The sequence below is a fragment of the Pogona vitticeps genome, chromosome W (assembly GCF_051106095.1).
Source record: "Pogona vitticeps strain Pit_001003342236 chromosome W, PviZW2.1, whole genome shotgun sequence".
Lineage (NCBI taxonomy): Eukaryota > Metazoa > Chordata > Lepidosauria > Squamata > Agamidae > Pogona > Pogona vitticeps.
In genome coordinates this window covers 1,323,764-1,345,013 of record NC_135798.1, presented here as the reverse complement: position 1 = coordinate 1,345,013, position 21,250 = coordinate 1,323,764, and the positions used below count along the sequence as shown (strand labels likewise).

Here is a 21,250-nt window from a genome sequence, read left to right as displayed (position 1 = left end):
CAATCACATTTTTCTTTTTCTTTTTATTATACACAAACATACAAAACAAACACAAAACATATATGTGGGAAGAATATATCCATCTAACATATAAACCTGACTACATTAACCATATTGCCCTACTAAGCATCTTTAGACCATATCCATTTAATATATAAATCTGACTACATAAACCCTAAAGATTAACATAAATAAATTGTCTAATATATAAACTTAAACCTGTATTGATCTTATATTCAAGCCATTCTTAGTTGCATAGACCAATTATAGTTCATAAGTTACTTAGTATCTTCATGTTTCTAATTCATCATCAATACCTTCTAAATAATTGTGATCAGAATATGTAATCTAAGCATTACCTATACTTATTAACCATTTAAGACATTCAACAAGTAACTTCCCCATTTTTATTATATTTCTTTGCTCCATGTATAAATCAGGAATTTTTAATTATTTACAGCCTTGTGGATCTAGGAATTCATTTCTTTCATTCTTTTTCCTGGCTTTTAAAGTGCTATCTATAAAGTCCCTATATATTCTTTCACCTGCGTACACCTCTAACCAGAAGTCATCATAAGCAATTCTAATTTCATCATAAAGGTACCTTAGCCATACACACCTCCCCACACAGAAGCTCCAGGCCAGCTCAATACATTTCTGTAAGATCCCCACTTTTACAGGTAAAAAGACATTTTATTGTCTAATCTTGTCTATATAATCAATATGGTGATTCACTCATATTTAAGCTCTATATATAAACCATAAGAGCCAAAGCATCTAATATTATTCTTAATTAACCTTTATGGAATTTATAGATACATATATTTATCTACATTTTAGCTTCCCTCAAGCTTTCCAAGAAAAGGAAAACATCTTCTGCTTCATTGACTGTGCAAAAGCCTTTGACCTGGGGTTCAGTCCGAGGTGGCCGGCTCAAGGTTGACTCAGCCTTCTATCCTTCCGAGGTCGGTAAAATGAGTACCCAGCTTGTTGGGGAGGGGGGCAATGTGTAGCCTGCATAAATAACTTGTAAACAACCAAGAGAGTGTTTGAAGCAATATGGGGCAGTATATAAGCAACACGCTTTGCTTTGCTTTGCTTTGCCTGTGTAAAACCACAGCAAACTATGGCAGGTTCTTAAAGAAAGGGGAGTGCCTGACCACCTCATGTATCTCCTGAGAAATCTATATATGGGACACGAAGCAATGGTTGATTTGTTCAATATTGGGAAAGTACAAGGCTGTATATTGTCCCCCGGCTTATTTAACTTATATGCAGAAAACATCATGCAAAAGGCTGGACTGGAGGAATCCCAAACCGGAATCAAGACTGCTGGAAGAACTATCAACAACCTCTGATATGCAGATGATACCACTCTGATGGCAGAAAGTGAGGAGGAATTAAAGAACCTCCTAATGACGGTGAAAGAGGAGAGCGCAAAAAACGGTCAAAAAAACTAAGATCATGGCCACTGGTCCCATCACTTCCTGTCAAATAGAAGGGGAAGATACAGAGGCAATGACAAATTGTTCTTTATTGGGCTCCATGATTGCTGCAGATGGCGACAGCAGCCACAAAATTAAAAGACACCTGCTACTTGCGAGGAAAGCAATTATAAACCTAGACAGCATCTTAAAAAGCAGAGACATCACCTTGCCGACCAAAGTCCGAGTAGTTGAAGCTATAGTTTTTCCTGTACTGATGTAGGGAAGTGAGAGCTGGACCATAAAGCTGACAGGCAAAGAATTGTTGCTTTTGAACTGTGGTGCTGAAGAAGGCTCTTGAGAGTCTTGTAGACTGCACGGAGAACAAACCTATCCATTCCGAAGGAAATCAACCCTGAGTGCTCACTGGAAGGACAGATCCTGAAGGTTCCTAGTGTGGGTCCTTTGATGTAACCTAAGATGACCATTCTGACTAAAGCTCTTTCCACATTCCATGCATTTATGTGGTTTCTCCCCAGTGTGGGTCCTTTGATGTAATCTAAGGGCATAAATGAGACTAAAGCTCTTTCCACATTCCATGCATTTATGTGGTTTCTCCCCAGTGTGGGTGGTTTGATGTACCCTAAGATGACAACTCTGACTAAAGCTCTTTCCACATTCCATGCATTTATGTGGTTTCTCCCCAGTGTGGGTCCTTTGATGTAACCTAAGCTGACGACTCTGACTAAAGCTCTTTCCACATTCCATGCATTTATGTGGTTTCTCCCCAGTGTGGGTCCTTTGATGTAATCTAAGGGCAGAAATGAGACTAAAGCTCTTTCCACATTCCATGCATTTATGTGGTTTCTCCCCAGTGTGGGTCCTTTGATGTACCCTAAGCTGACCACTGCGAGTAAAGCTCTTTCCACATTCCATGCATTTATGTGGTTTCTCCCCAGTGTGGGTCCTTTGATGTACCCTAAGCTGACCATTCTCACCAAAGCTCTTTCCACATTCCATGCATTTATGTGGTTTCTCCCCAGTGTGGGTCCTTTGATGTCTCCTAAAGTCACCATTCCGACTAAAGCTCTTTCCACATTCCATGCATTTATGTGGTTTCTCCCCAGTGTGGGTCCTTTGATGTACCCTAAGCTGACCATTCTCACCAAAGCTCTTTCCACATTCCATGCACTTATGTGGTTTCTCCCCAGTGTGGGTCCTTTGATGTACCCTAAGATGACCACTCTGACTAAAGCTCTTTCCACATTCCATGCATTTATGTGGTTTCTCCCCAGTGTGGGTCCTTTGATGTAACCTAAGGGCATAAATGAGACTAAAGCTCTTTCCACATTCCATGCATTTATGTGGTTTCTCCCCAGTGTGGGTCCTTTGATGTAATCTAAGGTCACCATTCCGACTAAAGCTCTTTCCACATTCCATGCATTTATGTGGTTTCTCCCCAGTGTGGGTCCTTTGATGTAACCTAAGCTGACCAATCTGACTAAAGCTCTTTCCACATTCCATGCATTTATGTGGTTTCTCCCCAGTGTGGGTCCTTTGATGTAACCTAAGCTGACTACTGTGACTAAAGCACTTTCCACATTCCATGCATTTATGTGGTTTCTCCCCAGTGTGGGTCCTTTGATGTAACCTAAGCTGACTACTGTGACTAAAGCTCTTTCCACATTCCATGCATTTATGTGGTTTCTCCCCAGTGTGGGTCCTTTGATGTAACTTAAGGGCACCACTCTGACTAAAGCTCTTTCCACATTCCATGCATTTATGTGGTTTCTCCCCAGTGTGGGTCCTTTGATGTAACTTAAGGGCACCACTCTGACTAAAGCTCTTTCCACATTCCATGCATTTATGTGGTTTCTCCCCAGTGTGGGTTCTTTGATGTACCCTAAGCTTACTATTCTCACCAAAGCTCTTTCCACATTCCATGCATTTATGTGGTTTCTCCCCAGTGTGGGTCCTTTGATGTCTCCCAAGCTGACCATTCTCACAAAAGCTCTTTCCACATTCCATTCCTTTGTACCGTTTCTTCCCTGTGTGAGTTTGATGTGAACGCAGATTTCTTCTCCTGCTGAAACTGTTTTCACATTCCATGTTTTTGTATGATTTCTCCCCAGGGTGAGTTCTTTAATCTGAACTAGCGGCACTGGTCTGAAGCTGTCTCCACACTTCAGGAGTTTAAGCCATTTCTCTTTTAGCTCATGGGTTTTTCCAAGCTTTTCTTCCTGGCTTCACACTTGACTCTTTTCAGGGCCAGAAGAAGTGTCTCTGTATAATTCTGGCCATCGAGTTTGTTACCTGATAGAGAACAAAGAAGATATTTTGAGAATATAGCACAGAGCAGAAACTAACTGGAGGTCAAACCAAATAGCTTGCTCTGTCTTTGACTCCTTTGAAAGGCATATGTCTCCTGAAGGCTTTACAGGCAACATTTGAAAAATTAGCCATATTGTGCAAACAGCATGGACTCACTGTTACATACAGAACTGATGTTACCTGTCTGTCATGGGTTTGGAGGGAAAGTTCCATCCTATGGGGAGTGGAAGGCGGGACATCAGGAGGAGGGGCTGTACTGTATATAAATGTGAAGCCTGTGTGGTGAAGGAGAGACGCTGGGATGTGACGAAGCAGCAGCTGGGAAGAAGAAGCTGGTGTGGGAGTCTGTGTGTCAGACAGGGTACTACTGTGTGTCAGAGTACCAACCTGATAGGTTCAGGTGTCTGTTGGTTAGCCAGAACTGATAGGTTCAGGGTCTGTGCTTCAAGTTAAGGGTTCTGTGTGAACCAAACTGTGTGTATGTATGAGTGAGAATAAGCCACGTTACTTTATCTTATTCACCTGATTATTTTATTTTCCCTGTGTGTTGTATTTAAATAAACCTTATTCTTTTATTTGTTTAAAAATCCATCCCTGGTCTGTGTGACTTCTTACAGGGAATGGTTGGTGGCAGCTTAGTTAACGTGTGGCAGATCCCAGTAGGTCTGGGTTTGTCACATTGATTGGTGTCCAGCGTGTGGGATACGACTGGTCCAGTTGTCCAGCGGTCCAGCAAAGCCTTGGCAAGTGTGCCCAGAGCAAGGGGGGTCTAGTCAGGGACAATCTGAGAGCGCGTAGGTAATCTTCTAGGTGTGCCTCACGGGGGGGTGCACTAGTAGAAGAACGTGTAACCTCAGATTGGGGGCTAGATTAGGGAGCTCTGAGGCAGCCTGTTTTGGCGGGAAAAAGCTGAGGCAAAACTGTGTAGTAGCAGTGATTTAGCCTGCCTGCTGAGAGGCCTAGCAGAGGGGGGTAGGCTCTGGCTCGCAACTGTTGCAAGTTCTGAAGAACAGCAGCAATCTATAGAAAGCTGGTTCTGAGGCAAAAGAGAAAAAAAAGTGGTCGTTTTATTTTGAGGCTTGAGTTTTGAAAGCAGCTTGTGCTGGGGGGGGATTATGCCCTTGACTCGAAGCCAAATGGCAGAAATGGGTGAAGTGAAAGACCCCCAGGTTGACCAAGGTTCTGAGGATGAATTTGGCTCATTGCAGGGTGACAGCACAGGAGAGCAGAACCCAGAACTTAGAAAATTGCTCATAGCCCAACAGCATGAACTGAGGATGAGGCAATTTGAAATGGAGGAAAGGGAAAGAGAAGAAAGATTAGAGAGAGAAAGAAGGGAGGAAAGGGAGAAACAGAGACAATTTGAATTGGCATTGGAGAGAGAGAAAATGGCGTTTGAATTAAGAAAACTGGAACTGATGAACCAGAACAATAATAACAATAGGGATTCTGAGGGAGGCCAATTGTCTAAAGCTGACCTGAAGAAATTCCCTGTGTACCACAAGGGAGATTGTCCTGAGGTGTTCTTTTCCTTAGTGGAAAGAGCGTTTGTGGACTTCTCAGTGAGGGAAACTGAGAAGATGACCATCATGCGATCTTTAATCAGTGGTAGCCTGGCTGAGGTCTATGCCGAGATGCCTGAGGAACTGATGAGAGATTTTGCAGAGTTTAAAAAACTGGTGTTTGCAAGACATGGGATAAATGCGGAACAGCTGAGGCAAAGATTTAGGTCAATCACCAAAAAGCCAGAGCAGACTTTTACCCAAGTGGAGGCCCAATTGGTGAGGCTGCTTGAGAAATGGCTATCTCAGGAGGGGACAGAGACCTTTCAGCAGCTCAAAGACTTGATAGCGCTGGAACAGTTCTATTCAGTTCTCCATGGGGAATTGAAGTTCCAGGTGAGGGAAAGGAAACCAAAATCTGTGGTAGAAGCAGCCGAGATCGCAGATTTTATTTCGCAAATAAGAAAGCCCTTGGGTGAGGGGAAATCTGTAGGTAAACCCAAAGAAACCTACAGCAAGTACTCTCAGGGACCAGGGAAAAGCCAGCAAGGGGGAGGGGCCCATGGTGAAGGGAAGCCCTTAGACATGAAACCAAGACCTCAGATTTTGGAGGGAAAACCAAAACAAGATGAGAAAGACTCAAAATACACCAGAAAATGTTATTTCTGTCAGGGAAAGGGCCATCTAATCTCAGAGTGTGAGAAATTAAAGCAGCTAAAAGGAATGGTGCCTCAGAATTCTAGTGGGACCAAGCCAAAAGCTGTGTTCTGTGTCCAGAAAGAGCAAGGCTCAGTGTCACTGAGGGAGCCTGTTGCCATGACTACTCAGTCTGGAACAGCTACCTCGGCTGATCAGGCTGAGGAAAATGGTCCTCTTGTGGAGGTAAAGCGCTGCTTGCTGATAAAAACAGATTCTCAGTTGTTTGAGACAGCAGGGGTGGACGTAGGAATACTTGACCGTCAGTATCGGGGGCTGCGGGACACTTGTTCTCAGGTGACCCTGTGCCATCCAGATATTATTCCTAGGGAATATGTGATCCCAAATGAGAGCATGAAGGTGGCAGGGATTGAGGGGCAGATAATCTCACTGCCAGTAGCGGAGGTACCTGTGAACTTTCAAGGCTGGAGGGGAGTTTGGCGGCTAGCGATTTCATCGACTCTGCCAGCAGCCGTGCTCGTGGGAAATGACCTGGCTGAACATGTGAAACGGGTGCTAGTGATTACACGCTCACAAGCCACCACGGGGACAGTTCAGGGGGGTAATGATGAGCCAGAGACGGAAGCAGAGGGGAGTTCAGAAGCTGTGGTGGAAACCTTAACCACAGACAGCAGATTTGGACAAGAGCAAAAGGCAGATGCCACTCTCCAAAAGTGTTTTGAACAGGTGACTGACGCCCAGCTAACACCTGAAACCCCAGTGAGATTTCTGGAGGAAAAGGGGATTTTATATGGAGAGACCCTGAGGAATATCTCAACAGGGGGAAATGGGATCCGAAGTCAGCTAGTGGTACCTGAAAAGTATCGCCCCATGATCTTACAAAGGGGGCACTCTGACATGTTTGCTGCACACTTAGGGGTGAACAAAACACAGCAGAGAATCACACAGAATTTTTACTGGCCTGACATAGGGAAGCAGATCAAAGAGTTCTGTAAACAATGTGATGTGTGTCAAAGGCAGGGGAATAGCCGCGACAGGACCAAAGCAAAGTTGTGCCCTTTGCCTGTGATTGACACTCCGTTCAAATGCATAGGGGTGGATATTGTGGGACCTTTGCCCAAGGCCACAAAGAGGGGGAACAGGTTCATTCTCACCATTGTGGACCATGCCACAAGGTACCCTGAAGCCATACCCTTGACTAACATTGAAACTAACACAGTGGCAGATGCCTTGGTGGGGTATATGTCCAGGATGGGATTTGCCTCAGAAATAATCACAGATTTGGGAGCATCGTTCACATCAAAGCTCATGAAACGCTTATGGCAAATCTGTGGAATTAAGCACAAGGAAACCACTGCCTATCATCCTGAAAGTAATGGGTTAACTGAGAAGTTCAATGGGACTCTAATGCGCATGATTAGGGCTTACTTGGCAGAGAATCCAAACAATTGGGACCAGAAGCTGCAATCCCTTTTGTTTGCTTATCGATCAGTGCCACAAGCCAGTACCGGGTTCAGTCCATTTGAACTTTTATTTGGAAGAAGGGTGAAAGGGCCCCTTGATTTGATCAAACAAAATTGGGAGCAGATCACCCAGGATGACCCACAAGATGTTGTGACAGATAGAGACTCTTTGAGGAAGGACCTAAAGAGAAACCTAGAGCTAGCAGCAGAGACCCTGCAAGCTCAAAAGGTCAGAAAGAAAGCTTGGGATGACCAGAGAGCCAGTGAGAGGCACTTTGACCCAGGGGAGGAAGTGCTTTGGCCCAGGCCCTGCAAAGAAAACAAACTGCAGCTGGGTAGCCCAGAAAGAAAATACTTGGGTCACACGGTAGGGGGAGGAGTGATAAAACTCCTAGAGGCCAAGATAGAAGCAGTTCGTGATTGGCCCAGACCCAACACCAAGAAAAAAGTCAAATCATTTCTTGGGTTGGTGGGCTACTACAGAAAGTTCATCCCGAGGTTTAGCGAGATTGCGGCTCCGCTGACTGATCTAACGAGGAAGAAGACAGATGACCGCATCCCGTGGACCAGCGACTGTGAGGAGGCGTTCCAGAGGTTGAAGCAGGCGCTAATCAACTATCCAGTGCTGCGTGCTCCAGACTTCGACCGGGAGTTCATCATCTACGCCGATGCGTCTAACAGCGGGGTAGGAACAGTTCTTTGCCAGGAGGGTGAAAATGGTGACCAGCATCCAGTGTCCTACCTGAGTAGGAAACTCCAGAAAGGTGAGAGACATTTGGCAACCGTGGAGAAGGAGTGTCTGGCAATAGTCTACGCGATCCAGAAGGCCAAGCCTTACATCTGGGGAAGACATTTTGTTCTGTGCACTGACCATTCACCATTGCAATGGTTAAAGACAATGAAAACCCACAATAGCAAACTTATGAGGTGGGCTTTAAACCTACAGGACTATGACTTTGAAGTGAAGGTGGTCAGAGGGTCAGTGAACTGTGTTGCTGACGCCTTGTCAGGAAGACCTGAAGAATGAAGACGGCGAAAGAAACATGGACTATGTATATATGTTGGTGACCAAAGGTTAAATGTACCTGTTTTTTGAACTTGGTTTGTATGAATAAAGGTAAATTAATGTAATGTATATGGTAAATGTTTAAATGCCTAATTGCTATGGTTAACTTAGAATGTAAGTTTAAGTAAGTATGATATGGTATGTATAACTGTTGTTGTATGTTTTATCCAGGTTGTTTTTTGGGGAAAAGCACCTTAGCTTTCCCCCTACAAAACAACTTATAAAGAGGGGAGGTGTTACATACAGCACTGATGTTACCTGTCTGTCATGGGTTTGGAGGGAAAGTTCCATCCTATGGGGAGTGGAAGGCGGGACATCAGGAGGAGGGGCTGTACTGTATATAAATGTGAAGCCTGTGTGGTGAAGGAGAGACGCTGGGATGTGACGAAGCAGCAGCTGGGAAGAAGCTGGTGTGGGAGTCTGTGTGTCAGACAGGGTACTACTGTGTGTCAGAGTACCAACCTGATAGGTTCAGGTGTCTGTTGGTTAGCCAGAACTGATAGGTTCAGGGTCTGTGCTTCAAGTTAAGGGTTCTGTGTGAACCAAACTGTGTGTATGTATGAGTGAGAATAAGCCACGTTACTTTATCTTATTCACCTGATTATTTTATTTTCCCTGTGTGTTGTATTTAAATAAACCTTATTCTTTTATTTGTTTAAAAATCCATCCCTGGTCTGTGTGACTTCTTACAGGGAATGGTTGGTGGCAGCTTAGTTAACGTGTGGCAGATCCCAGTAGGTCTGGGTTTGTCACACTCACCTTGCCTGAACTGATACTTCCAAAGGGACAGGGATGGGAAAATATATTGTAGTTGATTAATATTAACCACTATCTGAAATAATATTAATCATGGGCCATCAAGTCAATTCTGACTGATGGCAGCCCTTTTTTGGGGGGGGGGGTTTCTAGGTAGAGAATACTCAAAAGTCGTTCCCCGTTTCCTGCTTCTGGTACCTTGCAGTTTCCCAAAGGCCACACAGGCTGACCTTACCCATGGGAGACACAGCAGTGAACCTCTGGTTCTGGAACCAAATATTTAAACCACAGAGGTATCCAACCAGCTTACTCAGAAATACAAGGATAGGGTTTGATTAGAATTGAGGTTTTACAGGAAAAGTTCCATGGTTTACTTGCAAATTTCCTCCACAGTACAGTACAGTGGTGCCTTGCTTAACGGGTGCCCCGTTTAATGACGAAATCGCATAGCAATTAACTTTTTGTGATCGCTTTGCGATGTTCTCTATGGGGAAAAATCACTTTGTGATGATCGGTACCCTGTTTCGCTTACCGATCATCGCAAAGCGATGATTTTTTTACCAGCTGATCGGTGGTTCCAAAATGACCGCCGGGTAAAAAAAATGGCCACCCACTGTTTTCTGGGATGGATTCCTCGCTTACCGGGCAGCAAAAATGGCTGCCGCATGGAGGATTTTAGCCCATAGGAATGCATTGAAGGGGTTTCAATGCATTCATATGGGCTTTTTAATATCACATAGCGACGAAATCGCTTTGCAGCGAGTTTTGCTGCACCGATTATCATCGCTATGTGAGGCACCACTGTACTCAATTTAAAGGCATTGCAAATCCATAAATGAATTGAAAATGGTGAACCCATGAAAGGAGAAAGTGAAGGAAGAGTTGGAAAACCTGAATTAATAAAAAAGCCACTGTTGGCTCGCATTTAGCTTGCGATCTACAACAATTCCAACATCCCTCTCACTCGTAATTTTGCTGAGCCAAGTATCCCCCATCTTGTAATTGAGCAATTGGTTTCTTTTTCCAAGGTGCAGGACTTTGCACTTACCTGTGGCCAGGTAGGATCATGCCAAAAAGAGGGAGGAATATTATTAAATATAATGGTTCACAGAGTAGCGGAATCCAGCTGAACACCAAAGTATGATAGCCAAATAAGATCTTCACTGAGATTATGAATACACCAGGCACAAGGATAGTGTTGATACAGTGGGGTCTCTACTTAAGAACGTCTCTACTTAAGAACAATCCAACTTAAGAACAGCTCCATTTGCTAAATTTTGCTTCTACTTGAGAACAGAAATCCAAGATAAGAACAGGGAAAAAAAAACCTTTCCTGCTCTTTTTTTAACCTTAGGTCATCTTAGGTTAAAAAAAAAATCTCCCCCTAGTGGTAGAGTATGTATTAACCAGCTTTGCATTAGTTCCTATGGAAACTAATGCTTCAATGTACGAACGCACCTCTACATAACAAAACAAACAAAAAAACCAGCCAGAACGGATTAATTGGTTTTCAGTCCATTCCTATGGGAAATTTTGCTTCAACTTAAGAACGTTTCAACTTAAGAACACCATTCCAAAACGGATTAAGTTCTTCAGTAGAGGTTCCACTGTAGTTTCTATGGACGGAAAAGAGCAGATACGGATTAAATGGTTTTCAATGCAGATTCAACATAAGAACTTTTCAACTTGAGAACCACCTTCAAATACGGATTAAGTTCTTAAGTAGAGACCCCACTGTAGTAGATATTCTATTATGAACAATATATACAGGCAAGTTTTCAGTTCCAAAATAATGCACAGTAGTTTTCACAGAGTTTTAGTGCATATATCATTTAAATAAGTTCAGTAGTTGAATACCATAAGTTCCTTCCAGCTTGCCAGTGTTCCTTCTCTTATCAAGCACGTAGACACAGCTTCCACCAGGATTCTCAGCAACACGAACAATACGATTCTTCTCTACGGTTTCTCCAACAGTATCACCAGCAACAATCCACAACAACCCACAGATTGTGTGTCCTAGTGCTGCTAATTTTATCCTAGTATTGTCCAATCCTACGTTTACATTCACAGCTGTAACAATCACCTCAGCTGTGTATATTCAAGCTTTGCTTTACTTTACACTTCTGATTCTGACAATACTTATGGTCATTTTACAAACTTGATTTAACAATTCTATTCAGGTTGTTTCCCCAACCTGACAATGGTGAGGGTTTTTGGGCTAGGTTTTTTTTTAAAAGGAAAATAGTTAAAGTTTGAGGATTTGTTACTATTGGGTGTTGCTTTGCTAGGGTATGTCCTCAGAGTATGGGACCAAATGGAGATGTGATGCTAAAATGGAATGGTTTAAAGTCTTGATAAATAAAGATAAATGTTAAGGGATGAAGAGGAAGATAAGTTAAACCCTACCAAGGATGAAAGAAGATATAATATTACAATATACAAAAATATATGATATATATGAAAGAAGGTATAATATTACAACCCCTTCATGGATTGCTGCCTTGTTGTGGCAAAGGGGCTTGAGTAACTCAGGGAAGCTACGGGCTATGCCGTGCAGGGACACCCAAGACAGACAAGTCATAGTGGAGAGTTCTGACTAAACACAATCCATAGAGTATGAATTGGCAAGCCACTCCAGTATCTTTACCAAGAATACCCATGAACAGAAACAAAAGGTTAAAAGATATGATGCTGGAAGATGGGCCCCTTAAGTTGGAAAGTGTCCAACATGTTACTGAGGAAGAGCAGAGGACAAGTACAAGTAGCTCCAGAGCCAAAGCCGAAAGGACGCTCAGCTGTGGACGTGCCTGGAAGTGAAAGGGAAGTCTGATGCTGCAAAGAAAAAAACTGCATAGGAACCTGGAATGTAAGATCTACGAACCTTGGTAAGCTGGATGCAGTCAAACACGAGACGGCAAGAATAAACATTGACATCCTGGCAGTAAGTGAACAAATGTGGACAGGAATGGGCGAATTCAGTTTAGACTATTATCATATCTACTTTTGTGGGCAAGAATCCTCTAGAAAACATGGAGTAGCCCTCATAGTCAACAAAAGAGTGGGAAAAGCTGTAATGGGATATAATGTCAAAATGATATAATGATTTAAATACGAATCCAAGGCAGACCTTTCAACATCACAGTCATCCAGGTTTATGCACCAACCACCAATGCTGAGGAGACTGAAATTTTATGAAGATTTACAACACCTTCTAGAACTGACACCAAAGAAAGATGTTCTTCTCATTATAGGGGTTTGGAATCCTAAAGTAGGGAGTCAAGAGATAAAAGGAACAACAGGGAAGTTTGGGCTTGGAGTTCAAAACAAAACAGGGCAAAGGCTAATAGAGTTTTGTCAAGAGAACAAGCAGGTCATCACAAACACTCTTTTCCAACAACACAAGAGGCGACTCTATACATGGAAATCACCAGATGGGCAATATCGAAATCAGATTGATTACATTCTCTGCAGCCAAAGATGGAGAAGCTCTATACAGTCAGCAAAAACAAGACATGGAGCTGATTGTGGCTCTTGATCATCAGCTTCTCATAGCAAAATTCAAGCTTAAACTGAAGAGAGTAGGAAAAACCACTGGGCTACTCAGGTATAATCTAAACCAAATCCCTTATGAATGCACAGTGGAAGTGAAGAACAGATTTAAGGAACTCGATTTGGTGGACGGAGTGCCTGAAGAACTTTGGATAGAGGCTCGTAGCATTGTACAGGAGGCAGCAACAAAAACTATCCCAAAGAAAAGGAAATGCAAGAAAGCAAAGTGGGTGTCCAATGAGGCCTTACAAATAGCAGAGAGGAGAAGGGAAACCAAATGCAAGGGAGATAGGGAAAGTTACAGAAAATTGAATGCAGACTTCCAAAGAATAGCAAGGAGAGACAAGAGGGCCTTCTTTTTTTAAAAAATATTTTTTATTTTATCACACTATAGACATACAAACCTAACAGAGATCACACAAAACAAGCAAAAGTAATAAATACAAACACACACACACACACACACACACACACAGAGAGAGAGAGAGAGAGAGAGAGAGAGAGAGAGAGAGAGAGAAAACAACAAAACCCCACATATAGGCAGGGTGGAGGCATTTCATACAATATTATCCATTATATAAATCTGACTGCATCAACCTTATTGCTCTTAAAAATTTGCTTGAGATGTGAGTCATCCTAAAGTTATAGTAATTCTAATGATTGATTTTTAAGATAATTTCTCTTACATCCTTGGCTAACCAATTATGCCTCAGAATATCAATATTTTACTATCATGAGAAATCCGCATTTCAGCAAAGATAAAAAACACCACAAAATATATTTATCTAATATTGGCTACTTAATCATATTATAATTCATATGTGCTTAATATCTCCATGTTAATGCTTTATACTATAATTAAGTAATCTCTAGTACTATGTTCACTCTAATATACATCTATACATACATGTATTTCATATCAGTATTTCATATATCATCATCAATTTCATATATTTTCAAATATCATCATCAGTCTTTCAAAAAGTAGGGATATTAAATGTCTCTCACCTGATATATTCAATCATGTTACAGTTTGTATATATTTTGTTTCTCAGACTACGTGCCTTAGACTCAACAGTTTCTAATGTTATATTCATCATAGACATTTCAGATTACATAATTGGAAATTCTTAATTGCCATTTGACTCCAAACATAGTAGAAATTACTTGCAATATATAAATCACATCCATTTTGTGTAGATATGTGTGCCCCTCAAATTTATAATTTGGTTTTTATAATCATCAAATAACATTCACCCTTTTATATTTTATAAATCTTAACTCCATTGCATGGCCAGGAATTCCAAATCACTTATAACATAATAAATCTAAGGTTACATTCTTATAATTCATATTATGTTTCTCTAAGTAAAAGCTTTACAGTCTAATCTTGTGTTCATCATAGATATTTCAGATTATATAGATAAAAATTCTCAAATCCATAATTTCTATTGTTATATTCATCGGGTAACGTTCCTCCTTTTTTTAGTTTATAAATCTTAACTCTATACACAGGCCAGGTATTCCAGATCTCTTATGGCCTTATTAACCTAAAGTTAAGTTGCATCTTAAAGTGTACCATAAAGTCCACAATTTCTAATATTATAGTCATCATAGATATGTCAGATTGTATAATTAATAATTCATAATTGTTGTTTATCTCCAAACATAATCAAAATTACTTTGTTGTTATATTCATCAATTAACATTTCCCCTTTTATTTATAACATTATAAACCTAAAATTAGATTGGCTCCTTTTTTACTAGTTTTGAAATGCCATCTATGGAACCCTATTAGGCTATTTTCTCTCTCATTTGGTGGGCTCATCATGTTCTGCCTTTGAAGCCAAGCAATGTCTGATCTGTAATCATTTTGTTTCCCTTTCAGCCTTGCCTTTTTGCTTCTTTGTTTTGCAAATTCACCCATCGAGTTAGGACACATCTCTTTTTCACCTACCTGGACCTCTTTCTCACAATACAAATCAGTTTTCCTAACCTCCTTTTTAAAGATTTTACCCTCCTTTTTAAAAACAAATAAAGTCACTCTTTCTTCTGCTGCTATAGTGGGCTGATCTGCTTCTGTTTCAGTACGCTGTTCTGACGAAAATTCCCAAAGCTCTGTCGTTTCCTTCATATCCGAAAGCACAGTCTGGAGTTCAAAAAACTGAATTTCAAAATGATTCAGAATGTTCCTTTGTAAGTTCTGAAAGGCATTTATTATGTCTTCTGTTAAATCCATCGTGGTTGCAAAGTAGATGAACAAAGAAGCTTTGTAATTTCGAGATATGCTTGTTTGCCGCTTCCAAGGTTACACTATCTTCTTTGAAATCAGCCGCTTAAGTTTATTTTGTACTTACAGAGGCGATGTTGAAACCAATTAGTCCTTGTTAATGCAGTCATTCGTAAATCTTCATGCTTCCTTCCTGTCGTGGAGCTTCACAGCTAGGACGACATTAGACAATGGCGTTGATGGAATCCTTTGTCTGAAGGAGTGATCTGAGAGGTGGTTGCTTTCCACCCCCCAGAAGATCTCTGCTCTCCTGCGACTCAGGGTGGGCTTCTCCTAGCCTTCCCTGCCCTCCAATTTCTTGGGGAGAGTCTGGATTCACAGCATGCAGCAGAAATCTGGAGAGTCCAGATTCCTTGCTGCCTCGCTGTTTGTAGCTCCACCCCCCTCTCATCACAAGAGGGCCTTCTTAAATGAACAGTGCATAGAAATAGTGGAAAACAATAGAAAAGGAACAAACAGATCTGTTTAGGAAAATTGGAGATATTAAAGGAACATTTTGTGCAAAGATGGACATGGTAGGATTGTTCTCCTTGCAGTCCAGGGGACTCTCAAGAGCCTCCTCCAGCATCACAATTCAAAAACATCAATTCTTCGGCGGGCAGCTTTCTTTATGGTCCAGCTCTCACTTCCATACATCACTATAGGAAAAACCTTGGATTCGTATTGACATCTGTCATTTTTGAGATTATATCCCATTACAGCTTTTCCCACTCTTTTGTTGACTATGAGGGCTACTTCATTCCTTCTACTGGATTCTTGCCCACAATAGTAGACATGATAATTTGCCCATTCCCGTCCATTTTAGTTCACTGACACCTAGGATGTCAATGTTTATTCTTGCCATCTTGTGTTTGACTACATCCAGCTTTCCAAGATCTTACATTCCAGACCTGTCCGTCTTGGGTGTCCCTGCACGGCATAGCCCATAGCTTCCCTGAGTTACTCAAGCCCCTTCGCCACGAAAAGGCAGCAATCCGTGAAGGGGGCAGCAATCCGTGAAGGGGCTCCCTCTCTTAATGCAGCCTTAATAGCATTGGCCTTTTTTGCAGCCACATCACACTGTTGGCTTGTGACCTAAGATGATTCCAAGGTCCTTCTCGCTCCTAGTACTGCTGAGCCAGGTATCCCCTTGTCTTGTAACAGTGTGAAATAGTATGGGAAACCATGGAACCCAGAGACACTCCAGCGGCCAAGAGGTCAAGGGGTAGAGCAGGAGTCCCAGCACTATTACCATTCACAGAGCGACATCCCACAAGGGGAAATCCCAGAAGCTAACAGTCCAACAGTCCACCGCTACTCTCCCAAACCCAAGGCAAAGGTCAGGGCTGTTTTTCAGCAAGTGTGGATGGCAGGGAGCAGAAGAGAGAATGTCCTGTGCAGACCATCTTCACTGCTCCCAGTCCTGCTCCTAATATTCAGGCTGCCTTTTCCTATGGGGAGCCTGGCAACTTTTTCTCCTGCTAGCAACACAGGCACGACATGGTGCAGCAATACTGGACCATTTTTTTGAATCGCGGCTACAGAAGCAAATATCCCACATTCATACTGTAAAGTTATATAAAATAAACCAAAGAAAACAGAACCTGAATTTTACAGCCATGAAAACTCAGCACAGAGATCACATCCAGTGTCAGCAGGTGTGCCCAACACAGGGCCTCCTTTACAGGTTTCCACCTTTTCCCCTTCTTCAAAGGACTGTTGTTTGTGTCCGTCATGAGTGTGCAAACGTCATGCTTGGTCGCCTCGCTAGCCATGGTTCTTGATCCTGATCCCCTGAGCTGCGGAATACATCAGGCTGCACCTGGTCCCTCATCTGCTTTCTCGGGACGAGGATCAGATATTTCATCCAGACCTTGAGTTCCCCCTACCTGCCCATATGGAGTCTTCCCCGACTGTAACAGACATGCTCAATGATGCTTGCAAACCTTCTACCACCTTGACCTACTCCTATAATGGGTAGGCGTTCTGTCACTTTGTATCAAGACAACATTTGCCTACTAGGCCAATGTCTCTGGATGCATTCCTTCAGCTTTTCCTTCACATCTTTTGCCTGGGACTGGCCTGTTCTATCTGCAAGCTGTTTCTCCGAGGCCTGGAAAATATGCACCCTGCCTATAGACCACTAACATCATAGTGTTCTCTCCAATCAATTCTTTTGTGGCTTAGGAGGCCTCCCTTCAAGCTGGCGTCGGCATCACTCCGCTCGCTGCCTTTCTCCTGGCAATAACTTTGGCTTGCAGGACTGGAGGACTGGCTGCACTAAGAGTGGGCCCTCATTTCTGTAAAGTAACCTTAAGGTCAGGCCTTACCTTCTTGCCTAAGGTATGTTCTGCCTTCTATCTGAACCAGTCAGCGGCCCTTCCTGTCTTCTTTCCCACACCATCTTCAGTGCCTGAGACAGCTCCACATGCTCTAGACATGAAGCATGCTCTGTCGCATTATGTGCATAACATGACCACTTTTTGTGCCTCACAGCATCTCTTTGTCACCTTTGTCAACTCCTCCTTTGGAGCAACTGCTTCCTCTCAGTGTGGGAAAATTGTATGCCTTTAAAATGTATATATCTATGGCAGTAGCAAATGAATATTATAAATGTATATAAAGGTATATATCTGTATGCTAGTAGCAGACATCATGCCCTAGCTGCAAGACACGTACATAACTGCTAACTTCCAGTAACGGATAAATCATTGACCTGCTGTCTATTGTCTCTGGATAATGTAGTTAAAGTGTTCGTGTATTCAGGAACTTGTCTGTGTATTTGGATGGTATCTGTGTCTGTTTACTATTAACTGTCTGCTTACCAGCCTCTGTTTACTGATGCCTGTGTATTCAGGAAATTAGTTACCTCTGTATTGATTAACTAGAGCAAATGTAATAGGGGGATACAATAAAAGAAGAGTAGGCGGGGGAACAAGAGATTCCGCCTCTGAACAGCTGCCATACACTCGAGTGTCCCGTCTTTTCTTTTCCCCCTTGCTGGTCAAGGAGAAAGATCCCTGCCCCTGAGGCTTCATCTGCAAGACCCCTACTTTCCTTCATCTTGCAGATCCCGACAAAATGGTGCCCTCTCTGAGGTAATTCACCTCTCTGAGGTCCATTCTTGAAGACCACCTACTCATCACGCCCGGTATGGAAGGGCTACAGCGCGCGCACGCATCCTCTGGATCCCGATGAGTAGGACTGAGGTCAACTTTCGACAATTCGCACTCATCTCGCCTGGCATAGGCCCCAAGACGCGTCAATCATCCGCAAGGATCCCTCGGGTGAGTGGAATTTGTCCAGTAAGACACCTACACTTCTAAGAAACATGGGAACTTCTTTGTCAAATCTTCAGGAACAATTTGTAGTGTGTACTTGCCTCCAAGACACACGTAACATCTTTTTCGATTCAGAATTCGAGGCTAATCTAATCAAACAACTCCCTCAAATTCTGCCTCCCCTCCCTTCAGCCTCTTTGGCTTCCCTGCTGCACCCTTCGTCTCATTCTGACCAGCCTGATGAATTAAAAGCACTGCCACCTCAAGCAACTGAGATTGATAACCATCCTTCAATGGATACAACAGGTGCTTGTTCAGAAAATTGTCCAGAAACTAGCTGTGCAATTTCTGCTGTCATGCAAGAATCTGCCATAGCAGTTACTGTCAGATCTGAACTTTTCCCAGCTCATGGCATCTCCAAACTACAACTCAGTCTTAAAGACACAGAGACAGAGGCTCTCCCAGACTTCTCATCCGTCCAATGGCTTGTCTCTAATGGCTGCAAAGCCTTGACAAAAGATTCCTTTCCACCAGCAGAAGGACTCATTTGCCTTCAAGATAGAGCATTTAAGCAAACAGAAATTAATGCTGGTGCGTCCCCTGATGGTCCTCTAATGTTTATGGGAGGAGCTGCATTTTCTACTGCTGTTCAGCAAGGCTCCGCGACAATAGCTCTAACTCAAGCAGCAGGAGTATCTATAAATGCATTCCAATCAGCAAATCAAACTGCATGCCTGACTCCCTTCCTTGCTGGTCTGAAAGAAGCAGCAGCTACTTTAGTGTCTCCGCCTGTTCAGCCAAAGTTGCATGATATTTCATGGAATTGGGACCCAGGCCCAGATTTCTTTGATATCATAGACTGGGGGTACAAAAGCAGCTTTACAAGCATTAGATGCATCATATAAGGAAGGGGAGGAAGAAGAGAATCTAAAGGGGGTAACTGTTACACACCAACATGAAGCTTGTTTTGAACTGCTTTTTCCATATGCCAATCCTGTTTGGGTGAAAAATCTTACTCAGCCGGCAACATGAAGCTTGTTTTGAACTGCTTTTTCCATATGCTAATCCTGTTTGAATGAAAAGTCCTACTCAGCCGGACATGGCAATTATATAGATCACCAAAGAATGCCTCCCACCTGGACAGTAGAGAGATAATGCTGCATATTGAGGTGGGAGGAGGCGAACCAGAAAGTTTTTCCCCATCACCTTCCAATCTAGAGAAAGCATTGTTTACACTCAAGCCACTTGTAAGGATCCAAATGCTGTCCTGCACACTCTAGGTTCCATGTTCTTAGAACTACAAATCCTATCACACCTTGCATTGCTGTGAGCATATGGGACTTCATACAAGCCTGCATTCCTGTCTCTGCCTTCCAGGAGTAACAGTGTCACATCCCTGAGAAAATGTTTGTTGCAAATGCTGTAAATTGTCAAAAATGTTTGTTTTTCTTTCTGCAGGATAAAAGTGCATAACATGTGTTTCCTCTATTAGCCAGATCTTAAAGTATTGAATTTTAGAGAAGCAATTCTTAGTTTTATACTCAGAATTAACTGCAGTTTTAGCCTTTGAGCTTTTCTCTAATGCTGAATTTAATTTTGTTGTAGACACTGTATGTTTATTCTTTTACGTCAGTTTTCCTTGAAAATTATTTTCTAATGTAATATGAAAACTTTGTCTGTTTATCCCTGAGACAGAGAAGCATATTATTCCCTACAAGTAGGCCCCACAGTAGGCAATTTTGTACACTGTGATGCTGATACATCTGACATGCTTGCTTGTAAAAACACATTTTCAGTCCAGGGGAAATTTAAGGGCACTAGCAGGCAACTTTTTAATTCAGTCAGTTGTACAGTTTAAGAACTTTGCCCAGAGCCAGGCAGATGCATACAAGCACCATTCTTTACTACTCATCCCTCAAAATAAGTTGCTGTTCTTTTGCCAAGCTCTATATGTATCTCTCCAGTCAAGTGTCATACAAGAAATTCATGGTGTGTGTGTCTTCAGTGGGGAAGTTGTCTGTGTCACATATTTCTATGCAAAAAATCTGTATACCTTAAAAAAATGTTTTGCTTTTGCCTCTTAGTAATATGCTGTGCTTATATATCTGAATAATATGTTTTCAATATGTTTTATTTTCCTGAAAATTGTTCTGTATACTTGTTATGCATATCTTATTGTAATTGTAATTTTAATTATCCTATATTGTATTTTCTTTAATCTACACTGTAAATTTAATTCTCTTGCAAGATTCCAGGTTTCATTCCATCTGAACAATGTTTTAAAGTTGTAAAGAAAGAGTTTTGGCTCTCAGTGCAACAAGGAAGCAGGTTTGGCTATTTGAATGCTTTCCTTATTCCCAGTGGCCTGGAACATGCTATTCCGCCCTCTGCTGAAGATGAGCCTGACTTCATACCATAATAACTGGATTCGGAATTTTCAGGAGTTTACAACAGACATTGTCTTCAACAAAATAAATAAAAAACGGTTGGGATGTGGGAAAATTGTATGCCTTTAAAATGTATATATCTATGGCAGTAGCAAATGAATATTATAAATGTATATAAAGGTATATATCTGTATGCTAGTAGCAGACATCATGCCCTAGCTGCAAGACACGTACATAACTGCTAACTTCCAGTAACGGATAAATCATTGACCTGCTGTCTATTGTCTCTGGATAATGTAGTTAAAGTGTTCGTGTATTCAGGAACTTGTCTGTGTATTTGGATGGTATCTGTGTCTGTTTACTATTAACTGTCTGCTTACCAGCCTCTGTTTACTGATGCCTGTGTATTCAGGAAATTAGTTACCTCTGTATTGATTAACTAGAGCAAATGTAGTAGGGGGATACAATAAAAGAAGAGGAGGCGGGGGAACAAGAGATTCCGCCTCTGAACAGCTGCCATACACTCGAGTGTCCCGTCTTTTCTTTTCCCCCTTGCTGGTCAAGG

At 42.2% G+C, this 21,250-nt stretch overlaps 4 protein-coding genes across 5 annotated transcripts in view; 3 read left to right on the top strand and 1 right to left on the bottom strand.

The window, feature by feature from the left end:
• The window catches only part of LOC144584975 (uncharacterized), a 618,887-nt gene that overhangs the window by 273,141 nt on the left and 324,496 nt on the right, over positions 1 to 21,250 (top strand). The window lies entirely within an intron of this gene.
• Positions 1 to 21,250, top strand: part of LOC144584983 (uncharacterized) — a 392,659-nt gene that overhangs the window by 141,167 nt on the left and 230,242 nt on the right. The window lies entirely within an intron of this gene.
• LOC140702985 (uncharacterized) overlaps positions 1 to 21,250 on the bottom strand; it is a 54,660-nt gene that overhangs the window by 24,075 nt on the left and 9,335 nt on the right. The window contains 1 exon segment of the mRNA XM_078382474.1: positions 1,851 to 3,737. Coding sequence (XP_078238600.1) covers positions 1,851 to 3,533 — 1,683 coding nt within the window. The 5' untranslated portion in view covers positions 3,534 to 3,737.
• On the top strand, positions 3,737 to 12,955 carry LOC144584971 (uncharacterized). 2 transcript variants are annotated; one of them, XR_013539470.1, is made up of 2 exons: positions 3,737 to 8,918; positions 8,953 to 12,955. XR_013539470.1 is itself a non-coding variant. In XM_078382332.1 (2 exons), exon 2 carries the CDS (start codon positions 4,871 to 4,873, stop codon positions 8,402 to 8,404), a length of 3,534 nt encoding a protein of 1,177 aa, XP_078238458.1. In that variant the 5' UTR covers positions 3,916 to 4,155; positions 4,190 to 4,870; the 3' UTR covers positions 8,405 to 12,955. The 2 variants fall into 2 exon arrangements, 1 of the variants encoding a protein (XP_078238458.1); XM_078382332.1 differs by having other exon boundaries at positions 3,916 to 4,155; positions 4,190 to 12,955.